General features: G+C 41.6%; 1 protein-coding gene across 1 annotated transcript; it reads left to right on the forward strand.

The window, feature by feature from the left end:
* The first annotated feature begins 332 nt into the window (after positions 1 to 332).
* On the forward strand, positions 333 to 21,700 carry PLCXD2 (phosphatidylinositol specific phospholipase C X domain containing 2). The gene is made up of 4 exons (XM_058825706.1): positions 333 to 450; positions 15,471 to 15,931; positions 17,121 to 17,362; positions 19,752 to 21,700. The coding sequence occupies exons 1-4, from the start codon at positions 333 to 335 to the stop codon at positions 19,906 to 19,908; spliced, it is 978 nt and encodes a 325-aa protein (XP_058681689.1). The 3' UTR covers positions 19,909 to 21,700.
* Positions 21,701 to 22,523: the final 823 nt, after the last annotated feature.

The raw sequence follows: 22,523 nt of genomic DNA on the forward strand, positions 1-22,523 counted from the left end.
AACCGCGCACTAGAGTAGATTGCACGCACAGGGTGGCATACCGGAGGCATACCAGACCCGTCAGGACGCCATTCTGTGCTGTGTGCCCCGAGCTGTCCTTGCGAGAGCTGGGCGATGGGCACAAGGCCCGGCACTCCTCCGCAGCAGACCCATCCCGCCGAGATTCCATGAACGCCGCAACCGCAGCCCGCCTACCCCACCGGGCGCGGGGCTGGGGGCGGGGCGCGGGGTGGCGGCCAATGGTGAGCCGCCGTGCCTCTTGACGTCACCCCGATTACATAACGGCGGCGGGTGCCGGCGTTGTGCCGGCTCGGCCGCGCCGCCCGCCAGCCATGCGGGAGCGCCGGCGGGGCGGCGCCGTGGGGGCTATGGCTGACGGCAACGCCGACTGGATGGGCTCGCTACCGCCCGCCCTGCGCTCCCTGCCGCTCTCCAACCTCGCCATCCCGGGTAGGGCGGCGCGACGAGGTGTACGGGGCCGGGGCTGTCCGGGCGGTGGTGGGGGAGTCGCCGCGGCGTCGCGTCCCCCGTAATAAAGTATTGAGGCTGGGGCTGAGAGGAGCCCGGTCCATCGCAGCAGAGGATGGTGGGCTTAATCTCCTGTAAATACTGCTGTGAGACGCTAACCATTGACCTGCTGCTTTCACTGCCTGTAGAAAAGGTAGCTGTGACCGCTAGCGGCCGTCCTGAGCGTTTGCAGGTGCTTTAAGTCGAGCTGAAGTCGGGTGGGGAGAATGGTTTGGCTGCGTTGACCCAGCAGCTGGAGGTTTATCAAATGGCAGACCTGCTGAGATGGGGCTCTGAGCCACCTGCTCTCGGGGGGAGTCTTCCTGGTCGTGTCAGAGGGCTTGGAACTATGTGATCTTCAGGCTCCCTCCCAATCCAGACCATTATATGGCATGTCTTTTATACCCTGGTTTACAGGTAGATAGACTTATAAATGACGACAACAATAGATGACCTGAAACTTACTTAGACTGATTTTTTGTCTCTAAAGGGTAAAAAATATTCTTCCTTGCAAATGTCAATACGGAAGATTTTTGAGGTGGTTACTGTAGCTCCTTCTGATGCTGGATGTTGCAGTCTGGTACAGGCTTGGTTTTCATTTTAGTGCTTTAGCTTGTCACTAGCACTTTGTATGTATGTTGTAGCATACATACTGTCTCAGGTTGTGTCTGCGGAGGTTCAGGGTGGGCGTTAGGAGTTTCTTCGCAGAAAGGATGATTAGACATTGGATGGGACTGCTCAGGGAGGTGATGAATCACTGTCCCTGGAGGTCTTTAAGGAAAGAGTGGATGTAGCACTGAGTGCCACGGTCCAGTTGGCAAGGTGGTGTTAGGGCTTGGGCTGGACTCTTATCTCAGCAGTGTTTTCCAATCTTCTTCTGATCCTATATAGCAGACATGTTCCTAGCAGTGTGGAATACAGGTGGCAGTTGAGGAATCTTTGCAGATGCTGAACAGCAATGGAGATCATCAGTGTTACCTTCAGAAGAGAGATCAAAGGTTGAATGAGAAGCAGTTTTGTCTGTTTTTAACACTGTGTGCATATGACAGGAGTAGCCTGCTTTTGTTCATCTGAGGATACATTCTCCCCTGGAATGATGGACTCAATTGGTTTTGATTTGAGGAGTTTGTTTGCTTCCCCACCAAGCTCCTTGTCATCCTTTGTACATAGGAACAGAGAAAGAGCTCCAGGAGTGGAAACCTTAAAACTTTTTTTGAAATAAAATCAGCACTCAAAATCATGACACTGTTACTTTGCACTTCGAGGAATTGCAGCATTTAACGATTTTTTTTTTTAAGAACAAAACAATAGTATTATGGAGCTATTTAAAGTGAATGAATTGAGAGTGTACACACAAAAGAAACTTCTTAGATTTAATTTATTGTGTACTACTGTGAGTGGGTAATTGCCTTCTATATTGCCCAAGAGATCTTCATAGGGTTCTCCTGCTTAATTTGTTGCAAACCTTTTGCTTTCAGAGCTGCTTGTTTTCACTGGCTTTAGAAAAGGTAGCTGTGACTTCTGGGGGTGCTTTTAAAGCTACATTATTCTATGATTCCATGAGCTGTTAATAATGGTGTGAAACACCTTATTTGATGGTAGAGAAGATCATTCTTTCCTCACGCTTTAGAACCAACTGGTAGTAAGTAAATAATGTTGAAGATGAGTGTTCATGAGGTATATGAGCTGATTACATAATTATTTAGCTCTGCTCAAAAGGAAGAGAGACTTTGAAAGAGTTAAGACCCTTGTGTGTGTGATCAGTTCCCACGTTTGGGCTTTTCTGATACTTCTGTTGGGAAAAACTCTGGCCAAAATGCTAAACCAATATAGTCATTTGCAGGGAAAAGAGATGAGTTTTCCTGTGCAATGGCATGAGAGGAGGAATCTTTTGCAATGAAAAATTGCCAAATACTTAGTAACTAAAATGTCATCAAGGTCACAAGCATGCAGTATAGTCAACAAAAATAACCGCATTCAACAAGTGTTGACCTTATGTGAAAGTTGAAAGGGTTTTTTCTTAATTATATTCCAGTAATCCTCTTTGGATGGGGGTTTAAAAATGAACTCTTAAACATTTTGATTGTGGATGTGATCCTTGGCAGGGTATTGTATAGTGCTTGTTTAATCTCAAGCTGATTTACATTAAAGAATTTTATGAAATCACAACTATGATGCTTATATTTTCCTTGGTAAAATTTTGATCTGCGTCTGCTACTTTTCTTATTTCTCCATGTAGAAAAGGAACACAAAAATCTGGAATGCTCTCACTGATCAACTTCCAAAGTAAATCAGCTAGTTAAAGAATTAGGTGGAGAGTCTAGCTGTTCCTTGCTTGTACTTACATCCTAATAGTTGATAATACCATGGTATGTCCAGTTTGTACTGTTTCATTTGAACTGCTGCAGAAATTTTTAGAAAGGCAGGTATCTTGATGTGAAAAATGTGTGTTTTATGATTGGCTTTTTGCAAATATTAAAATGAATATTAGGTGTTGTGTTAGAAAGTAATGCTGTATTAATTCTCTTAAGTACTATGTTAAATATAGTTTTAGGTTATAGCAAAATTATTAAAATAGAAACTATACTATGTAGGATGCTTTTTTTTCTGAAGAAAGGACTCACACTGAGACAGCAGTCGCAGGACACCTAAATCTTTCAGAGAAAGAGAATTTATTGCTCCATTATCAGGAGAAACTAACTTTTTCCTGCATTGCTCGAGCAGGACGACACCATTAGGATTATGAGGAAGAAGCTGATGATGACCAGACAGAATCCTGTATTTGAATGGAATTTATGTGTCATCTGTGAGGTTTATGGATACGCAACAGGCTGTTGTTTTTAAGGGTTAATCCTTTGTTAACGGGTGTCCTTTTTTGGGCTTGTGCTGCCCAGAAAAAGGTACCCAAAGTCCATAACTCTTTGTTTCTATTGTCTCATATTGTCCTAATTCAAATTGCCCAAATTATTATTAGTTTAATTGTATTACTATTTTTATAACCATTTTATTTCTATTAAACTTTTGAAATTTTAAAAACAAGTGATTAGCATTTTTCACACTTGATTACCTTGCTGCTAGATTCTGAAGTCTCTGCATCTGAAGGTATGGCACCATTTCCCTGTTTCATCAAACTTTTGTATTAATACTTGTATTAGAACAGGTGAAACACTTTTTCTGTCTCAGTCTCCTTTGTGTGAGGTCATTATAAGCTCCTGCCTTTTGGTTTGAGACAGCAAGGCAAGGCACTCGAGCAGATGTTCACTGCCAGCTATCAATGTTTTAAGTATTTTGTTAGTCCAGCCTCCAAGGTGCTGGATGGATGTTATAAGACGAGCAGGCAGTTCTGTTCTCCTTTGGGTCTTGGTAATAATACATTTACTTAATCCTGTTTGAACTATTCCAACTTTAAGTATGGATGTAACAGGTATACTTGGAGTTTTGGATCAATCTGTACCCCTTGCTTGGTTCCCAATGCTGGTCAGGATAGTTAGCTGTGAGTTTTTCCATGCTGCTAATTTTTTTTCTCTGTCTTGCAGAGAAAGCATATGATGGCTAAGGCAGGGATCCACTGCTGCTTGCAGGAGCACCCAGAAGAATTATGGGTGCCCTTTAATAAATAAAGTAAGATAATCAAAAGTCCCTTCTGTCCCCTGCCTTTCCTTTTCTACCCCTCCAAATATAAATGAGTGTGTTCCCCAGGCTAACCTGAGAAGGTTTTTGTGGTGGTGATAGTTTAGAGGGATTTTTTTATTTTGAGAAGTGGTTCTTGTCAGAAAAGCTCCTTGCAACAGCTGCTCACGGAGTTGGGCAAGCCCTAGGATGGATGCTGGACTGTGTGGATCTCCTGAGGGAGCACAGACATTAACCTGAGGTGTCATGGTGCTGCAGATGTGGACAGGAAAGAACAATAGTTAGAATAGCTGTAGAATAAATGAGTGATTGTTTCCTTTCTCATGGTTTGGCTGAAACAAAGGCTATTAGTAAAAACTAAGCTTAGTCATGGAAAAGTTAATTTCAATCTGAACTAAGTTGTTTGATAAGAGTCACTGAAGAAGAGAGCTAAAAGATGGAAAATTTGGGAAAAGTAAAATGTTTTACTTTAGCACTTTGAAATGTGATACTAAAAAAAAAAATCTTAGACCAATGGTTTTTTCCTAGGGTGTTAGATTTTTTTTTAAAAAAATTTAAGATGTTTGTGTTGTAGGTCAAACTTGGTATATCTAAGGCTGATTTGAAATAGCTTACTGTTTTTTTTTTTTTTATTATTTTTAAGCTTTTGCCACTAGAAGTCAGTTTTTCAACCACTGATACACCTAGAGCCAAATGTCACACTCAGCAGAGTGTTCTGCTGCTGTGGAACATGCAGGCTAGGCAGGCTGCCTTTCCAGGGAGAGCTGGGACAGCTCTCCACCTGTGGCTTCTGGTGGTGTACAGGGCCTCTTCTGTCATCTTCTAGTGATCCCAGCTGGTGTGTTCTTGCTTTCTCAGAAAGCATGTGGATGGCTGGCCATAATCTCATTTCTAAGTCATGCAGAGCATTTGGAATGTGGAGCCATTTCTGTCAGCATCAGGTTGGACAGTGGCCGAGGAGTTTCCTGTGGGATGCTGGGCTGTAGGTAGCTAGAGATGACAGATAAAAAATGGATTTTACTATTCCAGAAACTTTTTTTTTAAATCATATTGACCTGAATATGGCCAGAACAAGACCATATTGGAGACTCAGAGCAGTTGTTAAAGTCTTGAACTTGACTGTTGGCTGATCCCCAAGAAGAGATGTGTCCTGGCTCTTCTGAAATAGTAAAACTTTGCTGCTCCAAACGATAGCATAGTCAAGCTGCCTAATTCCCCCTTATGACACACATCCTCTTGACTTTCTAGACAACTTGTAATATAACTTTCCATAGTTTGTGTTTGTTCATGGCAGTGTCAGTGTGACTAAGCCAAAACTTGCCACAGGACAGTGTGCCACTGTTTCTGCCCTTCCCTGAGAAGTTCATCCCAAGAGCCTCAGTAAGAAGCTTCCTGATTTTGATTTAAATGATCAAAGTACTATGAAATTTTCATCCCTGGAAAACAAAGCTTTACAAATACAGCTGGTAGTCAGTCTTAACAAGGAGCAGCCCTGCTGGCCAAGCCCATGGCTCAGCTTAAATGGGGGACGGAAGGCATGGAGAGGTGTTTCCTGAGTTGATAACCTGCTGCAAGTGACTGAGTTGGTGCAGTAGTGTGACCATCCATCCTCATGTGCCCCACACCCTGGAGGTGATGGGGCCCTGAGCATCTTCTGTACAGGATGCCATCGTCCTATCCACCAACTAACTGGCCAACTCTGCTGTCCTGACAGTGTAGCTGTTCCTTAAAAGCCCTGTGAGCTGCTTGACTTGGAGTTGACTAAGAAGAGCCAAAGTGGTTCTGAAAAGAAGCAGCAGCAAGCACTGTCCAGTTGAGAGCTGGCCACTAGGCTCTGACTGGGTTGGGTGGTTTTCCTCTTTGTCTGCCTGATCCTGGGTGAGCTGCTGAACTTGCTAATGCGATGATTTTTCTTGTTTATTTGTTCATGGGCTGCTGTGGGCTGTGGATGTGTGTGCTGAGAGGAGTGGTGGTGACCTTGAGGCTGTATCCTCCTCTCAAACAGTATTCCCATGGAGTTCTCATTAAAAGCATCATTGAATCATCTGAACTGGCCATCTGTTGGATTGGAGCTCAGAGGGAAGAAATAAAAGATTTACGTTCTGTTCCACCAAGCTTTATTTTCCCTCTCAATTTAGTTTGTATCTACTGATGAATCAGGTGGTAACCACTAGAAGAAAGTATCTGCATGAGTATAATGGTGTTGAGTATGATTGGTAAATGCAGAATTTTCTGAAAAAACAAGTTATTTTATTACTTTGTTAGGCTATTTAATTGTAACAGCAACTCTCAAATATTTTTAGAGAGGCTGTTAAACTATCTGGACTGTTACACTGGTGAGAACATTTGATGGAAGTTGTTCCACTGTTCTTAAGTAACCAAGTATTCTTTTTGTATGTCCCTCTGTGAGGAACTGGTCTGGTAGACACGAGGTCTGTGTAGGAGCTCCCCTGAAAAGCCAGTCTTACGGCTTCTCTTTTTAAAGAACTTCTGTTATCTGTTTAGCCAAAACCAAATTACTCTTGAAATACCACAAAATTTTCTTCAGACAGTATACAAAGGTCCTAATTAATTTGGTTTTTTTCTGGAAAAAAATTCTTCCTGTGATTTATTGAAATCTGTACCCTAGAGAAGGACTTAAGTGTGTCTGGTAAATGAGTCTGGTAAAGTGTCTTCAACTTGACTGTTCAGTGATCTCCAAGGAGAGATGTAAATGAATGCAGAACATGCCAAAGTTTTACTTCAATGAAGAAAAATAGTTACAGTGTTGGTATAAATGGTTGTTGCTCTCCTTCCATGTTGTGAAAGTTTGTTTGCCTGCTTTTCCAGCAAAGATGCTAAAAGAGGAGAAAATACTATGTAATAAAAATTTCTCTATAGCTTTCTCAGAAGAGAATGACCCCTTGGTCCACTCAGTTCTGAGTGGTCACAAAAGAGGAGTTTAGAACTCTAAGCTGAAGGGTTTTTTCCTTTTTGAGTGTGTGGATCCAGTCAGGCTTTGAAATGGTAGTGATATGCTTGCATTCCCATTGCAGGCAGCTGAGAATGTTGATAAATGAGAAATCATGGCTAAATGACCTTAAATTTCAATGGCAATAACTCCAGCCAGTGCCAAAAGTATTTCTTCTGGCTGGAAAGAAAATCAAACTACTCTGTGACATTGTGTCTGACAGTTTTAGGTTGTCTTTAAGCTCTTGGATCCCATTGCACTGCCTGAAAGGGGCAAATCAGGGGGGGAAATCAGAGTAGTTCTTGGATAGAGAGAGGGAGTTTTCCTAAGAGGATTTGGTCCGTACTAGGATTTGTCTTTCTTAATGAGACTGCATTAAGAATATCTAAAGGATTCTTGTAGATTTCTTAAAATATACTCATCTCTATGGTTTTAGATAATTGATTATCAATAGGATGTTTCTCATTTCTGCTTCATCTCCTTTTGCTGGACAAGTTAGTATGAACTATTTGCTGTTCATTATTGATGAACTTTTAAGATGTTAATCTTCTAGTAAGAAAATCTGGATTGTTAATGACCTGAATCCTGAGGACTTCTAGACTTTGACAGACACTTTTGCTTATCCTGTTTTCCCCTCAGTTTTGGCACACACAGGAGATCTGGTTGAAAAGAACATCAGTGAGATAGCCTTGACTTGCTTGCACTTACATCCTGTGTTTTTGGAACTTGGTTGCTGTTCTTTTGCCCATCTTGGCTGTGTAATGCCTGCTGTGCTGTGTCATGTGCAGTGGTTTGTAATGTGTGGGGAATGTACTTTGTCTAGTAAGCAAAGCTTGTGCTGAGAAGTTCAGCGTCAATACAGCTCGGGTGATTCTTTGGTCATAAGTGACCCTGTAATGTTTTTAAAGGAATGAGTATGTCTTTTTGACCTTGCTTCTTAGCTTCATGCTATGTTAAACATTTGTTTCTTGCAATTTTCATCCTGTTAGTATTCTGTTCGTGTAAAGATAAATCCAGCTTATTCAGATTTATTTAAGTTTACTCACAGCACACTTGTCTGCCCTTTTGCTTTCATTTATTGCTTCTTGATTGGCCAGATGTTTGCAGAAAGTGTCTTGAGCTGCTGCTTCTGACGAGTCCACAGCCTTGGAACCAGGGAGGCTTGCAGTATGCTGAAACATGCTTGTATCCAAAAAACCCCACGAGTTTTTGTCCTGTTTTTGAGTGATTGACAGTACACAAGTAATGTTCTATGTTGGAAGATCTCTGCACTTTGCATGCTGTATAATCATATTTTTAATATTCCACAAAGGTAAATTTGCAAGGGGTTGGCAACATGATGCTAATCCCTGTCCCTCTGCAGTATTTGCAGGAAGTATTATATGGAAACAAAAGATATTACCAAATGGTACAGAATCATAGAATATGCTGAGTTGGAAGAGACCCACAGGATCATCAAGTCCAACTGCTGACCCTGCACAGGATGCCTCCAAGAGTCACACCCTGTGCCTGAGAGCATTGTCCAAACACTGCTTGAACTTGAATAGGCTTGGTGCTGTCGCCACTTCCCTATTCCAGTGTTTAGCTGCCATATGGGTGAAGAACCTTTTCCCAAGATCCAGTGTAAGCCTCCCAACTCAGCTTTGTGCTGTTCCCTGAGTCCTGTCACTGGTCATGAGAGTCAACAGCTATAGCTAGTATTTGTTGACATTGGAGGCTTGGTAACATTCTGTTGATCAAGTGTCATTTGTTTCAGCTCCGCCATGGGTTATTTGACTATCTGTGAGTAAGTAGCATGACAAATAAACATACTGGGAAGTTAGATTTTACTGCAGATTGGATGATAAAAGGCTACTGTCCAACAATCAGCACAAGGGCTTCAACAAGAAGTCATTCTGAACTGTGAAATACAATCTATTTAACATATAAATTGAATTGAAAAGTGAGCTGTTTAACATGAAATTAACTTGAGGAATTAGTATAAGCAGAAGAAAAAAGTTTAAAGTTATGAGTGAAATTTGGCATCTGGAATATATATACCTATATAATATTATTCTAACTATAGCACAGCTTTTGGTAGTTAAATGTCTGGGCATTTGAGGGCATGTGACTTCTTTCCTTGAAACTACCAGTCTTTGTCAGATGAAAGAAATGAAACAGAAATAAAGCTGCCAGAGGATTAGCAGTCCCCTAATTTTTGTCTTTGAATATGCACTCTCTTTCATGAATATTGCAAATTTAATGCTTGCTGCTTTGTGCCGCACATCTTTACCCAGTTGGAAGCAATTGGCAAATCATGATCTCTTCATTGCATTGCCTGTGCCTGACTGGGTTTTGGGAAGGGCTGAGCACCAGTCTGCTGCCATGTAAGGTTTGCTGTCTGAACGCTAATCCGGTCTTGTGTACAGTGATTCCATGTCCTCACGTGCAGGAAGATGCTTTTGAGGCGGTTCAGGCTGGACTTATAGCCTCTCCTTACCTGAAGGACAATGAAGATAAATTTTCTTGGCTCATCTCTGCCTTTTGACTTCTTGGTGGGTGAGGTGGAGGGTATAAATACCTAGTTTTGTTAGTTGTTCTGTCCACAATCAGTAGGTTTAAGGAATAGCTTTACTATAGGAATAGGATGTTATTTATATTTAAGTTGTTAGTTATCATGTGAAATGTCTTGCTTCAATGATTCTTGAGGTTGCTTTTTTCCCCAGGAAAAGTACTCAGCATAATTTGTGGCAATGCACGTTATTTGTGTGGTGGGGAACAACAGATGGTGAGGGATTTTTTACACATGGTGGGGTGAGGGATTTTTTACAAAGACTTTACAGTGTGTGTTGCTGTGAGAGTTTTGTGGTTCTTGCTCTGTCCAGGACCTGCCAGCCTTGCTGCTGTTGCTGGGCAGTGTCCAAGCACCTTCACACGTCCTTGTGTTAGACATTGAGAATCTGCTTAGCAAGCTCTTACACTGAGCTCCTGACAAAATGGGGCTGGTCTGCTCCATTCCTGCCATGTAGGCTCTGCCCTTTGCCTTTGAAGTTTTACAGATTTGGGTTGGTTTAGGTTATGCTTTTTCAGAAAGAAATCATGCTGTATCACATGTATCAGCAAGCAGCTTGGCTCCTGCCATAGCAACAGAATGGCAAGACTTTATGAGTTTAGAGATAGAGCAAAGGACAGCAGGGATTATTTTGACATCATGATGCAATCAGCTTAGCATGTACTTAACATTTAACAGCTAAGCTATGTTAAAAGGCAGTGCCTGATCTGGTAGTATATCACAGTGATCTTAAAGAAGGGCCTGGTGGATGATGTGGGTCTTCACCTTGCTGTTACTCCACAGCCCCACAAGTATCCAGTGCTGTTGCTGCAGGGTTTCAGTTTTTTGACCAGAGTCAAAATATTGTGGGTCCAGGTTTGGCCTAGATATTGGTGACTGGCCTTTTTAAATGACCACTGAAGACCCAGCTGGACTTCTGCTGTCTTTCCAGCCTCAGTATTGATCACAGATTGATCAACAGAATTTGTGATGGGCCCCTGCCCTTCTTAGATAGTGATGTGCTACCAAGAGTGAAAAGGAGGATACATTTTGCAAATGCAACTAGTGTTCTGCTTGGTTATATCTAGGTATACGTGTTGACTTCGATGTAAGAGGAAAGCTCCATTTCCTAGGCTTTTAGCAGAGCCATGGGGCAGGAGTTAATAGGATCTTGTCTAACTATTAGAAGCATGTCACACATAGTTCACTTTCCTGTTAAGGAGTGCAGTTTTTAAAGTATGTGTTGAAAAAGTTGCAGTGTGGTGACTTGTTTGGGTTTTTTGTGGATTTTTTTTTTCTTTTTTAATACTGCTTTCTAGTGCTAGGTTATAAGTAAAATTTGGTTTGTGATAGTGCAGGGAGAAAATTTGCTCTTTGTATCCCTAAAAGTGCCTTGTAAGTGTCAAACTGCAAAGGAAAGACTTTTGTAGCTGCTAAGTGAATTATCAGAATAAGGAAAATAAGTTGTTTTTTGGTTTAGATTTACTTAGACAACTCTGAGGTGACAACAATGTATTAGTGGCAAGATAAAATTCTCATTCCTCTGTAAGTCAGATTTATCAGTTTAAGGGAGCATAATGGTGTGAGTGATTCCTATAGGTTCAAGGATGCTGCACTGTCTTAGTTAATACAAAATTATTTCTTATGTCATTATTCTATGTTATAAATGATCAATCAAAAGCCAAATTATCAAAAAATGTGAAAAGATTTATTTATCTTTTTCTGCAACCAAAATATGGTCCTCAAAACCACCACAGCCAAAGAGACAGCATCGAGCCCAGGATCAGCACTGGGTGAACCTGGACCCAACCTCTTATCGCATTGAATCCCCCCACCCCCGTTCATGAGAGCCGCTTCTAGCAGGGATGTTTTATACAGTTTATTGTGCCCGAGGCAAAGGAGTCCAAGTTTCTTTTGTAACTCTGCCTATTCATAGCTGGTTCTTGCACTGTGCAGAGCTGGACAGTCACCTTTTCCTGGTTGATAGCCAGCGTTGAGCGAATCCCGGGAAGTCGGCTATTCACATTTATCTTTCTGGCTCGGCTAACTTGATCGATGTTATCCGCAGAGCGAGATGATCGCTCTTAGGCGGTTTCCAATGACGGGGTAGCGGCGATCATCACGTCTCGTGCATCTGTTCTTGGGCTAAAGTGCCGATTCGACTCCAGGAATTTCGGAGTTTGAATAGACATCTGCCTCTCAGCCTGCTTGTGGTTAGAGACTCATTTGGATTTCACAATCTTTATAAAATACATTCTTCTATAGTATGAATTAATTCTAACATATATTTCATTCTACAATGTTAAACTGTCTTCTACAGTGACCTAAACAGAAGAAAAAATAAAAATTGATAGAATTAAGAACTAGGAAAAAACTGAACAAAAACCACAACCAAATGAAAGATTTGTTTGTGCAGAGATACTAATTCCAAGGCAGAAGGCAAGCCCCTTGTGATTAAAGTCTACTTTCCAAATATTCTAGAAGCTTGAATGACTCATTCTGCTGTACAGGGAGGTAGGTGAAACTCAAATATCTGTAAACTACAGTTTGAAGCATCATATGGCTTCTGAAATGTCTTCACTAGATGTTTGCTCCTGGATTTTGTTTGGGATTGCATGTTTGGAGATGGGGAAAAAGAAAATCTACGTGTTGCTCCACAACTGACAGCCACTTTGTGATGTTTATTGGGACAGGTACTAAAAAGTTGCTTAAGATGGCATCTTTGGGACTTCTCACTTTTGTCTAGAAGACTGAATGGCAAGCCATAACAGAAATTCACTTATACAAATGCTGTGAAGAATTCATGGAGAATTGGTCAGAATAAGTTTTAGTGTTCATTTGTAAAGTTTAAAAACTCACCTTCACACTACCTGTTCACTGGTTTTGAACTAGTTGAAATCCATGGAAACAGAGTGCATTTAAGGTTATTGAAAAGTGATGTTTCATTTATGCACAGTCTGTTCTTTCATCTGGATTAAAAATGCCTACAAGATAATCCCATTAAATCATAATCTTGTTTGTAGCTCTGATGTCGCATCACAAAAAATGCATCAGTGCTCAAGTGAGCACTGGTACACAAATAAAAGGTTTGGATAAAGGAGGCTGTGAATGCCTCAAATGTTGTCCTGAGATTGAATGTTACAGATTGGGATTTCAAAGAGTTGCAGGCTGAGGTAGAGGAGGAAATTTGAGAAAAGCGTAGTCCTAGAAGCAGAGACAAACATACAGGAATGTAAAACACAGGTGCCTGGTCACTGTACCCTGGGGCAGCTGGAAAATGAGCTCCTTGAATATGAGGTGAAGATGCTTTCTCTACACTCCAGCACAGATAGCAAGTGGGGTCTGGCTTAATGAGCCAAACTCTCCTCACCTATGTGCTTGCTGGAAATTCACAAGGAAGGTGAGCCTGGAGCAGCTACAGCTTCTAGGCTAGATTGCTGGTCCCTAGTGCAAATGACCACAAATCCTTGGTAAACCCCAGTCTGTGGTGGATCGGCTTCTGCACGTCTTTGCTTTATGCTGTTCTGGTACGGTGCAGGCCAAGATACACTGCCTTTTCACTCATTGTTCTGTTGCTGACTTGGCTCAGGTAGGGATATTTCAGTCACTCTGAAACTTTTATTTTGGAGCTTTGTTGCTTCTCAGGTTTTTTTCCAGTTTACTACTGAATTTTCAATTGGAGGTTTTTCTAATAAGCCATAATTTTATATTGGAGATGCAGTTTCTCTGCCAAGGTACAGGTTGTGTCACAGGAGCTTTTTTGGACATGCATTATTTTGGTTGGAACTGGTGATTTTGATTGTTGGTTGTTATAAATGATCAAATCTCTAGCCAAATTTATAAAAATTTACCAGCTTTATTAGATCAAATAACAAAAAATAGAAAATTTCAAAATCCCACCACAGCCAAGACAGCGTCAGCCCCGAGTGCAGCTGCTGGGTGACCTTGGGTTCCTGCTGACAGAGTGACAGCCTTCCCCTGAAGGTTCACCACAGTCAGCTTATATACAGTTTATTCTGCCTGAGGCAGAGATGACCACATTATTTCTTTGTGTCTCTTTGCCTGTAAAGTTGGATCCATACATGTGTAGAAACAGACAAAAAAGGAGTCCAAGACCCAGACAAGTGTCTGAGTACCCGGGCAGAAGATGTATTCACATGGAGTAGGTGATGCCAGCTCCTGAGTACTATAGATTTAATCAGTCCAGGTGCCCAGTCTTGTGAGCTTCTTGAGACATTCCATTAATAATCTCCCAGCAAGGTCCAGATGATATCTTGCAAATGCTGGTGCCAAAGGAAACCCCCTCTGATAGCCCATGTCTGTCCTATTCATACGGTAACAGATCTGGTAGTGTCTCAGCATGGTCCGGCAGGCAGTTACCATGTGCATCACTCTGTTCTGGTCAGAGCGACTGCAGGTGTAGCTCACGGCCCAGGGCTCCCCTATTCATACCGCAACAGGTTTGATATTATGTTAACGCTCTCCGGGAACTGGTTATAATGTGAATAGAATGCTGTTCCCGGCCAGAGTGGTCACAAGCATAGGTTTGATTTTCTCCTAATATTTTATACGTACATATGTCTATTTCTACAGCATGAATTATCTCTATCATATATAACATTGGTTGTATGTTTTTGATGAATTTTCTTTTCACCATGCCTTTGGTCACTTGAAAGCTTGTCAGGTAGAAGACATGTTCATGAATTTGTTTAACATGAGCTTGGTATCCATCCACACTGTAACTGGTGGTGTGTTCAGTTGTTCCACCTCTAGGTCCAGCCAGTCATTGCCCACTGTTCAAACTACTAATCATTTATCTGCCATCTTGGGGCTAAAGGGAAATGTGCTGGTAAGGTGTGTGCAGGTGCAGATCCCTCAGTCCATTATGTGAATAAAGAAACCTGTTCCAAGATGTTTGGTGTGTAAGGTTATGGTTGAATATACCAGGTGTAAAATAAAAAATTAAGTCTCAGATTTTTAAAATTATTCTGGAGTCTCATCCTAGATCAGTCATGTACCAGGCTTTGGGAAAGCTTTGGGGGTTGATTTGTAATTTGTGAGGGAAGGAATGAAGGAAGGTTAGAAGGAGGTTTACCTTTACCACAAATGTTTGTTTTGTGGTGTTCAGAGAGCGTTGAAATTGGAAGCTCGTGAAAGAAAGTTCAAACTGAGGACCTTATGAAGCGATATGTGGAATAAATAAACTCCACAACCAGATATAGTTATGAAGTGGGTATGTCAGCGCCCAGCACAAGCGAGATAGCTCTCGTGAAAACTTGTGCCTTGAGCCTCAGTCTGACCCTTATCTTTATTCACAAAGATGTTCCATATGCAATACATTGCACAACTTTGCCATGCGTATTCAATCTCTGCCCCCCCTGTTCTCGCTTTGCATGGTAATCAGATCCACGCCCTTCTGGGCATGTGTTGTTTGCTGTGGTGGTCACACGGGGGTCTCTCGGTAGTCTCTGAGGCTGAAGATTGTGGTCTTCCTCATGACTGAACTTTTGAACTTTTCTCTTTTGCGCATGCGCTTTTGGTCCCTTGGTGCTTATGGCGGAGGTTTCTCAAGTAAAAAGGTTAAAATTCAACACATAGTTCTACAGTCTAAACTTTAAATGCTTAATTCATATTGCTAACTCAAGTGAACTCCAAAAATCTCTATTTCACTTATGCTTAACTCTTGTTATACTGTCAGGGAAAAGGTGTAAAGGATAGTCTGAAAGACTCACATATGAGCATAATGCTTCTGCACCCCTGTAACACATGTAGGACTTTGTTCAGTTTTCAGGCCACATGTGTTATGGGATAGCCACTTTTTCTAAAATTAATTTTTCTTGGCTTTTTTTCTAGGATCACATGATTCTTTCAGCTACTGGGTTGATGAGAAATCTCCAGTGGGACCAGACCAAGCAACAGCCATCAAACGTTTGGCCAGAATTTCCTTGGTTAGAAAGATCATGAAGAAATGGTCAGTGACTCAAAATTTGACTTTCAAAGAGCAGTTAGAAGGCGGGATCCGCTACTTTGATCTTCGTGTATCTTCTAAACCTGGGGAAATAGGACAAGAGATTTACTTCATACATGGCTTGTTTGGCATCAAAGTATGGGATGGGCTGAAGGAAATGAATAGTTTTCTTGAGCAGCACCCCAAGGAAGTAATCTTCTTGGATTTCAATCATTTCTATGCCATGGATGACAGCCATCACCACTTCTTGATCAACAGGATCCGCTCAGCATTTGAATCCAAACTTTGTTGTGTTGAATGTGTAGAATATGTCACGTTACTGTACATGTGGGAGAAGAAACACCAGGTACGGAAAGGATGTTTAATGTTTTTCAAACCCAAAATGTTAAGATTTTAAAGAGACAAGCCAAGTGTAGCTCCCACTCACAGATATTGGACCGAGGATGTTGCTGATAGTCAAGTTAAAGCCCACTGGGGCCTCGTCTATGCAATGTGCATGTTTTCCTCCATTTACATGCAGCCATGTATCCCCTCTTCTATGGTGTGGCCAGTCTGCCCTGCTCCCAAGCACATTTGTTAAATAATTAAACTGTAGTGTCCTTGGAGCCTTGTGCCCCTTACAAAGGGTTTTCTCTTCTGGAAGGGGATGTAATGCACAGTTGTGTTGGTGAGGATTTTATTAACTGTTGTCTTTCTAGCCAGTGTGAAGCATATAAGCTTTAGCATGACTAAGGTATGGATGGAATTTCTTACCTCCTTTGCAGCCATCCAGATCTGCAGAGGTGAGGTTAATAGCTCTTCTCTGTGGTAACTGCTTCCATAGGTACACAGAAACTGAGTACAGAAAAGGGTTTCAGCAGCAGCACATAATTCTTGAACTGGAAATGAGGCTTTGAGGAATTGTTTTGAACTGATGCTGTCAATGTTAAGCTTCAAAATTAATCTTCTGTAAATGTGGGTGTTTGTAAAAAACGTGTCCTCTTTATGCTGTAGAGAAGCGCCTTACAAGGTAAAAAACATTAATTTTGGATTTGAGGGTTTTGCTGACAGCAGGACTGCCTTTGGTTTCTCATGCAGCAAGTGTGAGCGCTATGCCAGTACTTCAGTCATGTGCCAATCAGCCCTGCACACTTTGCCCTCTTAGAAGGAGGTATTCGGAAGATGGCAAGGCTGCTAAAATCCTTACCTTCAAGTACAGATAGAGTATTTTCTGGCATTAAGAAGTTGCAATGCTTTTAAGCTGAGCTCTTTAAATGACAAAGGCAACTTTGTCATTTTAAACTGATGACCCATAAAGCCTGAAGCAATCTTGTCCTCAAAGCTGAATGAAATTATCTTCATCTCCTTTGGCTGTAGTGCAACAAATACACTGACACTCATGACTCAAGAGCAACTTTTTTACTTAGTCCTCTTCACTGCTATGCTAGGTGTAACAGTACTGTATGAACATAAACCAATGCAGCAGCCTGTTCAAATAAAAATATAGTAATTTTGACTTGTTTTGGTTTTGTTTTTTTCTTTTTTTGTTCTCTTAGGTTCTCATATTTTACCACCACCCTTTGTATCAGGCATATCCCTTCCTGTGGCCAGGTAATAAAATGCCAGCACCATGGGCTAATACAACTAATGTGCACAAACTGCTGCAGTTCCTGGAGACCACACTTGGGGAACGAAGTCGTTACGGGACTTTCCATGTATCTCAAGCAATTCTCACGCCTCGAGTGAAAACGATTGCACGGCATCTGATTCGTGGTCTGAAGAACACACTTGTTCATAGGTAAGGACTTGTCTTGATTGTCTCAGTTCTTTACTTAACATGTCTTGTGTTGAAAGAGGCACTGAGCAAGAAACAAACTAGGAGATGTTTGCTTAGGCTTGCTGAAAGCATGCCATTTTGCTCAGTACTGTTGTTCATGAAAGATACTTGCATTCATTGAAAATAAAGACAGTGGAAATAATAAAGGAACAGGGTATATATGTGTTTCCTGGTAATTGGAACTTTTGAAATGTGATATGATTTTGTAAAATGTAGGATGGATGTGTGGCTTCAAACCAGTAATTCATTTCAAACTGGCTGAAGTTGGTTTTAAGGGAGTAGGGGTGAAAAAAGCTTGTGCCACAGAGGAAAATTGCTTATTTCTGGACTTAGTTTTACATTTATCCATACAGATGTCTCAGTAATTTCAGTAACAGCCAGAGGTGTATGACCTAGGGCAGTATTTTATCTTGTATTTTAAGGGAGCTGGGGGGAAGGCTTTCCAAAAATTAGATTCACCATTTGACTTAATACCATTGACCATTGTACAATTAATTTTCCTATGAGTAAGGTCCCTGTAAGAGAATTTTGCTTTGATTAGCACAGAGTGACAGTGATTTTTATTAGTATTAACAGCATGACCAGGATAGTTTAATATTATTTATTTTATGGAATTACCACCTTCTAGCCCATTTGCTAAAAATTACCAGAACTGTAAAAGTCCTCGTGGATATTAGGAAGAAATCTTTACTGCGAGGGAGGTGAGGCCCTGCTTCAGGTTGCGTAGAGAATTTGTGGATGCCCCATTCCCTGGAAGTGTTCAAGGCCATGTTGGGTCGGGCTCGAAGATGTCCCTGCAAAAGGCAAGGGCTGTTAGAATGCGATGATATTTAAGGTCCTTTCCGACCCAGGCCACCCAGTGATTCTGTGAATAAGAGAATCGGTGGTTAGGTATAAATCTCGGCGTTTTCAGTCCCGCTCGTGCTTGGAGGCGTTAGTGCGGCCCGAGCTGTTGGTTCGGTGTCGGGGCCGCGCTCGGCACCAGGTGGCGCCGGGGGCCCGCGAGCGCCGGACCCTGCGGGGCATCCGCGCCGAGGCCGGGCGGGATTGCTGGGCCAAAACTACCCCAGGATCGTTGCATTTCGTGGAATGGGCGGGCAACTCTGTTTCGAGGGACTCCTGGCACAGATCTGTGCTCTAAGCCACTCTGAGCGGGAAGCCTGCCTTCAGTCCGTCCCTTTCTCTCATCCTTACCGCTTGTTTGCAATTAAACCGAAAGTTGCAGATAGGTGCTGCTGTTTGTGTGTGATTACTTGTGTGCATTTGCACAAGCTAGCTGATATGCAAATCTGTCCTTGTTTTATGTAGATGCCTGCCTTCTTGTATGGAAATTTTGCCCTGGATTTGAATATTTAAATGTTCTCAGGTCTTGCTAAAGGAGACTTGCAACAAGTCACACTTACCTGGCTGAAGTGTGGTGTGTCCCTTGGCAATAGTTATGCCTTTACTCATAGTTCTTGATAAGTTTTTTTTATTGTCCTGATTCAGCAGGCGTGAAGTGATTTTAAGTTTTTTGGATTTGCTTTTTTCTCTTAATCATTCTGTTAGCTAATTTGCTAGCCTACCATCTTCTCAAATAATGTATACATGTTACAGCACTAATCTAAATAATGCAAACATATTTAACCGTTTGTGTCTAACTGCTGAAAAGCATGGTATTTCATGTTAGAGTGCAAGAGAGCTGGTGCAGACTCCTAACCTTGAAATTTCTCCCCATAGTAGAATTTCTAACTCTGTTTAATTCAGTTCCTGACACAACTCTCCTTTACCCAGTTGTAGCGATGTATAAGCAGGATGTTCAACCCCTGTGGAGCTGACAGCTTCGTTCTAGGTTTGGTTTCTCTGACCCCATTGCTCTTGAGTGAGTCTGGAAGCTGGAGGGAATTTAGGAGAAATGCGATGCTGCTGCCTCCAACTTTTTCTCCTGCCTCCCCTGAGGCAGAGGAGGGCAAGGGAGCATCTTGGGCGAGGCATGGCCTTGCTTTGTGTTACACTGGTTTGCTGTGAAATTGAGCATTTGACTTAACGTGTGCTTGGGTGCAAACAAACCACGGTGGAGAAAATTTTAGTGCAGTGTTAAATCCTGAAGCACAGACTACCCAGTGAATATAGAGGGGTTTTTTATGTCTCCTAGTTGGCACTGATGACTGATCAATATGTCTGTTTGATAGCTAATGACCTTGTGCTGTGTTAAGCACTCATTAGCCAATTGCATTTAGGGTGACATCCCTGATCACAAATATGAGATAATATATTTTCTAAACAGCATGTTGTGTTTGAAATGAGAAGAGTAGGTATACAAAGGTGCCTCTTTTAAAGTGTTTAATTTTCTTTATTTCACTTTCTTTAGGAACCTGCCCATGATTTTGAATTGGGTGAAAGCACAGAGGCCTGGTGTTATGGGTGTTAACATAATTACATCAGACTTTGTGGAGCTGGTTGATTTTGCTGCTACAGTTATTGCATTGAACGACCTCCTTTTGGAAGAGGATGAATCTGCAACTTAAATCCTGATTGCTGTGTTCCACATGTGCTCCTTAGTGGACGTCTTTGAACTATGCTTAATGTTTTACTTGTCAAGTGAAACCTATTGTAATCTCTCTCTGTGAAAAAATGTTTCCTAGAGGAAACGTGGTTAAACAGCCAGGTCCCTTCTCCTGGAGTTGTGTGGACCTGAGTTAGCCGAGTACTGTGTGTGTGTGCTGCTGTGTCTGTCTGTCTGTCTTTCTGTGTATGCGTGCTCTGTGTGGCTGAGCTATGCACACATCTGCTGCTGACAGGGGCTGGCCTCTGGAGCAGATGTACCCTATTGTGGCACGCATCTCCTCGGTGACCATACTCCCAGCGCCCGTGTGTGCATCCTGCCTGCTTCCCATGGCCAGGGCTCACTCCAGGGATCACTGCTGATCCCACTGGCAGCCTGACCAGGCTGACCAGGTGGAGTTGTTCTTGGGCCACCTCTGGCATAGCTGAGCTCAGCTGGAGGCTCTACTCGCTATGCTGTTTTAGACACTACCTCTGACTTACTTGAAGAGACAATACTGCTGTTGTTCAGGGCAAACCTGTTAACACTGTGTTAAATATCCAAACTGTCCTTTGGGCCTGAGAGGTGAAGGCTTGGCACAATCTTTCTTCTTGACCTCTTTATTTTACTTTATTACTTCAATAAATTAGTTGCAACTGTGATTAAGTATATTTCTTTTGGCATTAATTTGGAGAATATTTCAGTCTCCAGATTTTGAGGATTATGACTCAAGTCTGAATTCCTGTTCGCTGTGACATATAGGAAACATTAATTTTCCTGAATTACTGGCATATTTAGGAAAATACAGCATAACCTTTCTTTTTTACCTCTTGGTCACTTGGGTTTTTTTAATCCATCAAATTTTCTTTGGGGAAAGTCTATCACCCAGGCAAGCCCTTCTCTGGAAGGAGGTGGGCCAAGTGGGGGCTTGCTTGATATTCAGAGAACTGGAGCTGACATGGACTGCTCAAAGCCCAAATATTGGATCATTGTGATCTGTGATGGGACAGTGAATTCTGCAGTCAGACCTGAAAACTGTGCTTTTAGAGAGCCACACCTATTAAAGGAGAAATTTCTCCAGCCTTCACCTGCTTGTGACAGAGTAAGCAATAATCACACAAGCAGAGGAGGGTGTTAGTACTGCTTCTTTCTTTAGTCACATTTATTTTTGTGCTGGTTCACAATGAAATGTGACCATGTATGTTTGGGCCAATGCAATCGTATATTGGTACTTATCAGCACTTAATTTACTAGCTGGCAGTATCCTATGGTCTCATTTATTGTTGTTTTTTTTTGTAAAGCACAAAATGGACTGATTAGCAGATACTTCTCTGCTTAATCATCTTCCTGAAGGAACTGTTGGTGCACTGTTTATCCACTGATTATGAATTTGTATTTATCTCTAAGCTTATTTATTATAGAATGGATTGTCTATATACATATTTAATTCAAATGAAAAATTAATCTCCAGATTTATTATTTCTTTCGTTGTTTTATCCTGTGTCTGCCATCATGGTCTGACAGCTGTGAAAAATCACAGCCTTCTTTGTTTGCTAGTCACAACTCAGGAGAAATGTAAAGGTTTGCAAACCTTCCATGTGAACCTTGGCCGAGTTCAGAGCAGACTGTAATCTGAATTATCTGTTGTTTGCATGGCTTTCATTAGAGTTCCTTGAATTTTTTAACTGAATAATTTCTCAGAGGGAGTTGGAGGTAGGGGAAGTGCTTGTCACTCAGTCTCCTTTCCACTTGTGTCTCAGTGATAGGGGACAAGTCATAAAAATCAGGGTTTGGGAACTATGTTCAAATTTCTAGTTTAATACTTCTTTTTAAAACCACAGCAGAAGATTTTTATTAGGTTTGGTAATTTTTTTTCTTGTTGATGAAACCATCAGAACCTGTTTTGAACAGTTCTGTTCAGTCTGCAAGTTTATTTAAAATACCTGGATTTTCCTTAGTTTAATTTTGTTTACTTTACTACTGATTTACTCATGGCCCCAGCTGAAACTCCACGTGGATTTGGTTTTGTTGCTTTTCTTCTGCAAATTGTCTTGGTGCTCAGAGTTCAATTGGATGTTAACACCAAGGTTGTGGGTTTGATCCCTGTATGGGCCATTCATTTAAGAGCGGGATTCATGACCCTTACGGGTTGCTTCCAACCCAGAATATTCTGTGATTCTCTAACCTGGCTTGCATGCCACTGAGGCAGAAATAATACCTTTGCAAGGTTCCCCTGCAGAACCGGAAGATAAAGCAAGATGAAGTGAGTATGATGTTTGTATTTGACCCTTAATATATTTTGTACTGTATATATATATATATATCTGCCTCAAGTGAGATTTGGCTTAACCAGTATTTGTATCACGTGTGCACAGTAATGACTAGTATTAGTCCTTCTGCTGTATTTATTTGAATAGAAATGGGATGGGTGCAGGACTTTGGTTACACATTTTTAAGTGCAAATTCAGAATTTTCTCTAACGTATTGGCTGTTAGTTCTTGCCTCATGAAACATGCTGGGTATTAAGAGTATTAGCAGAGGGAAAAGAAATGGAAAATAGATTTAGTATTAATGGTTTAAGTATGTGGGAGGGGAAAC

The sequence above is a fragment of the Ammospiza caudacuta genome, chromosome 2 (assembly GCF_027887145.1).
Source record: "Ammospiza caudacuta isolate bAmmCau1 chromosome 2, bAmmCau1.pri, whole genome shotgun sequence".
Taxonomy (NCBI): domain Eukaryota; kingdom Metazoa; phylum Chordata; class Aves; order Passeriformes; family Passerellidae; genus Ammospiza; species Ammospiza caudacuta.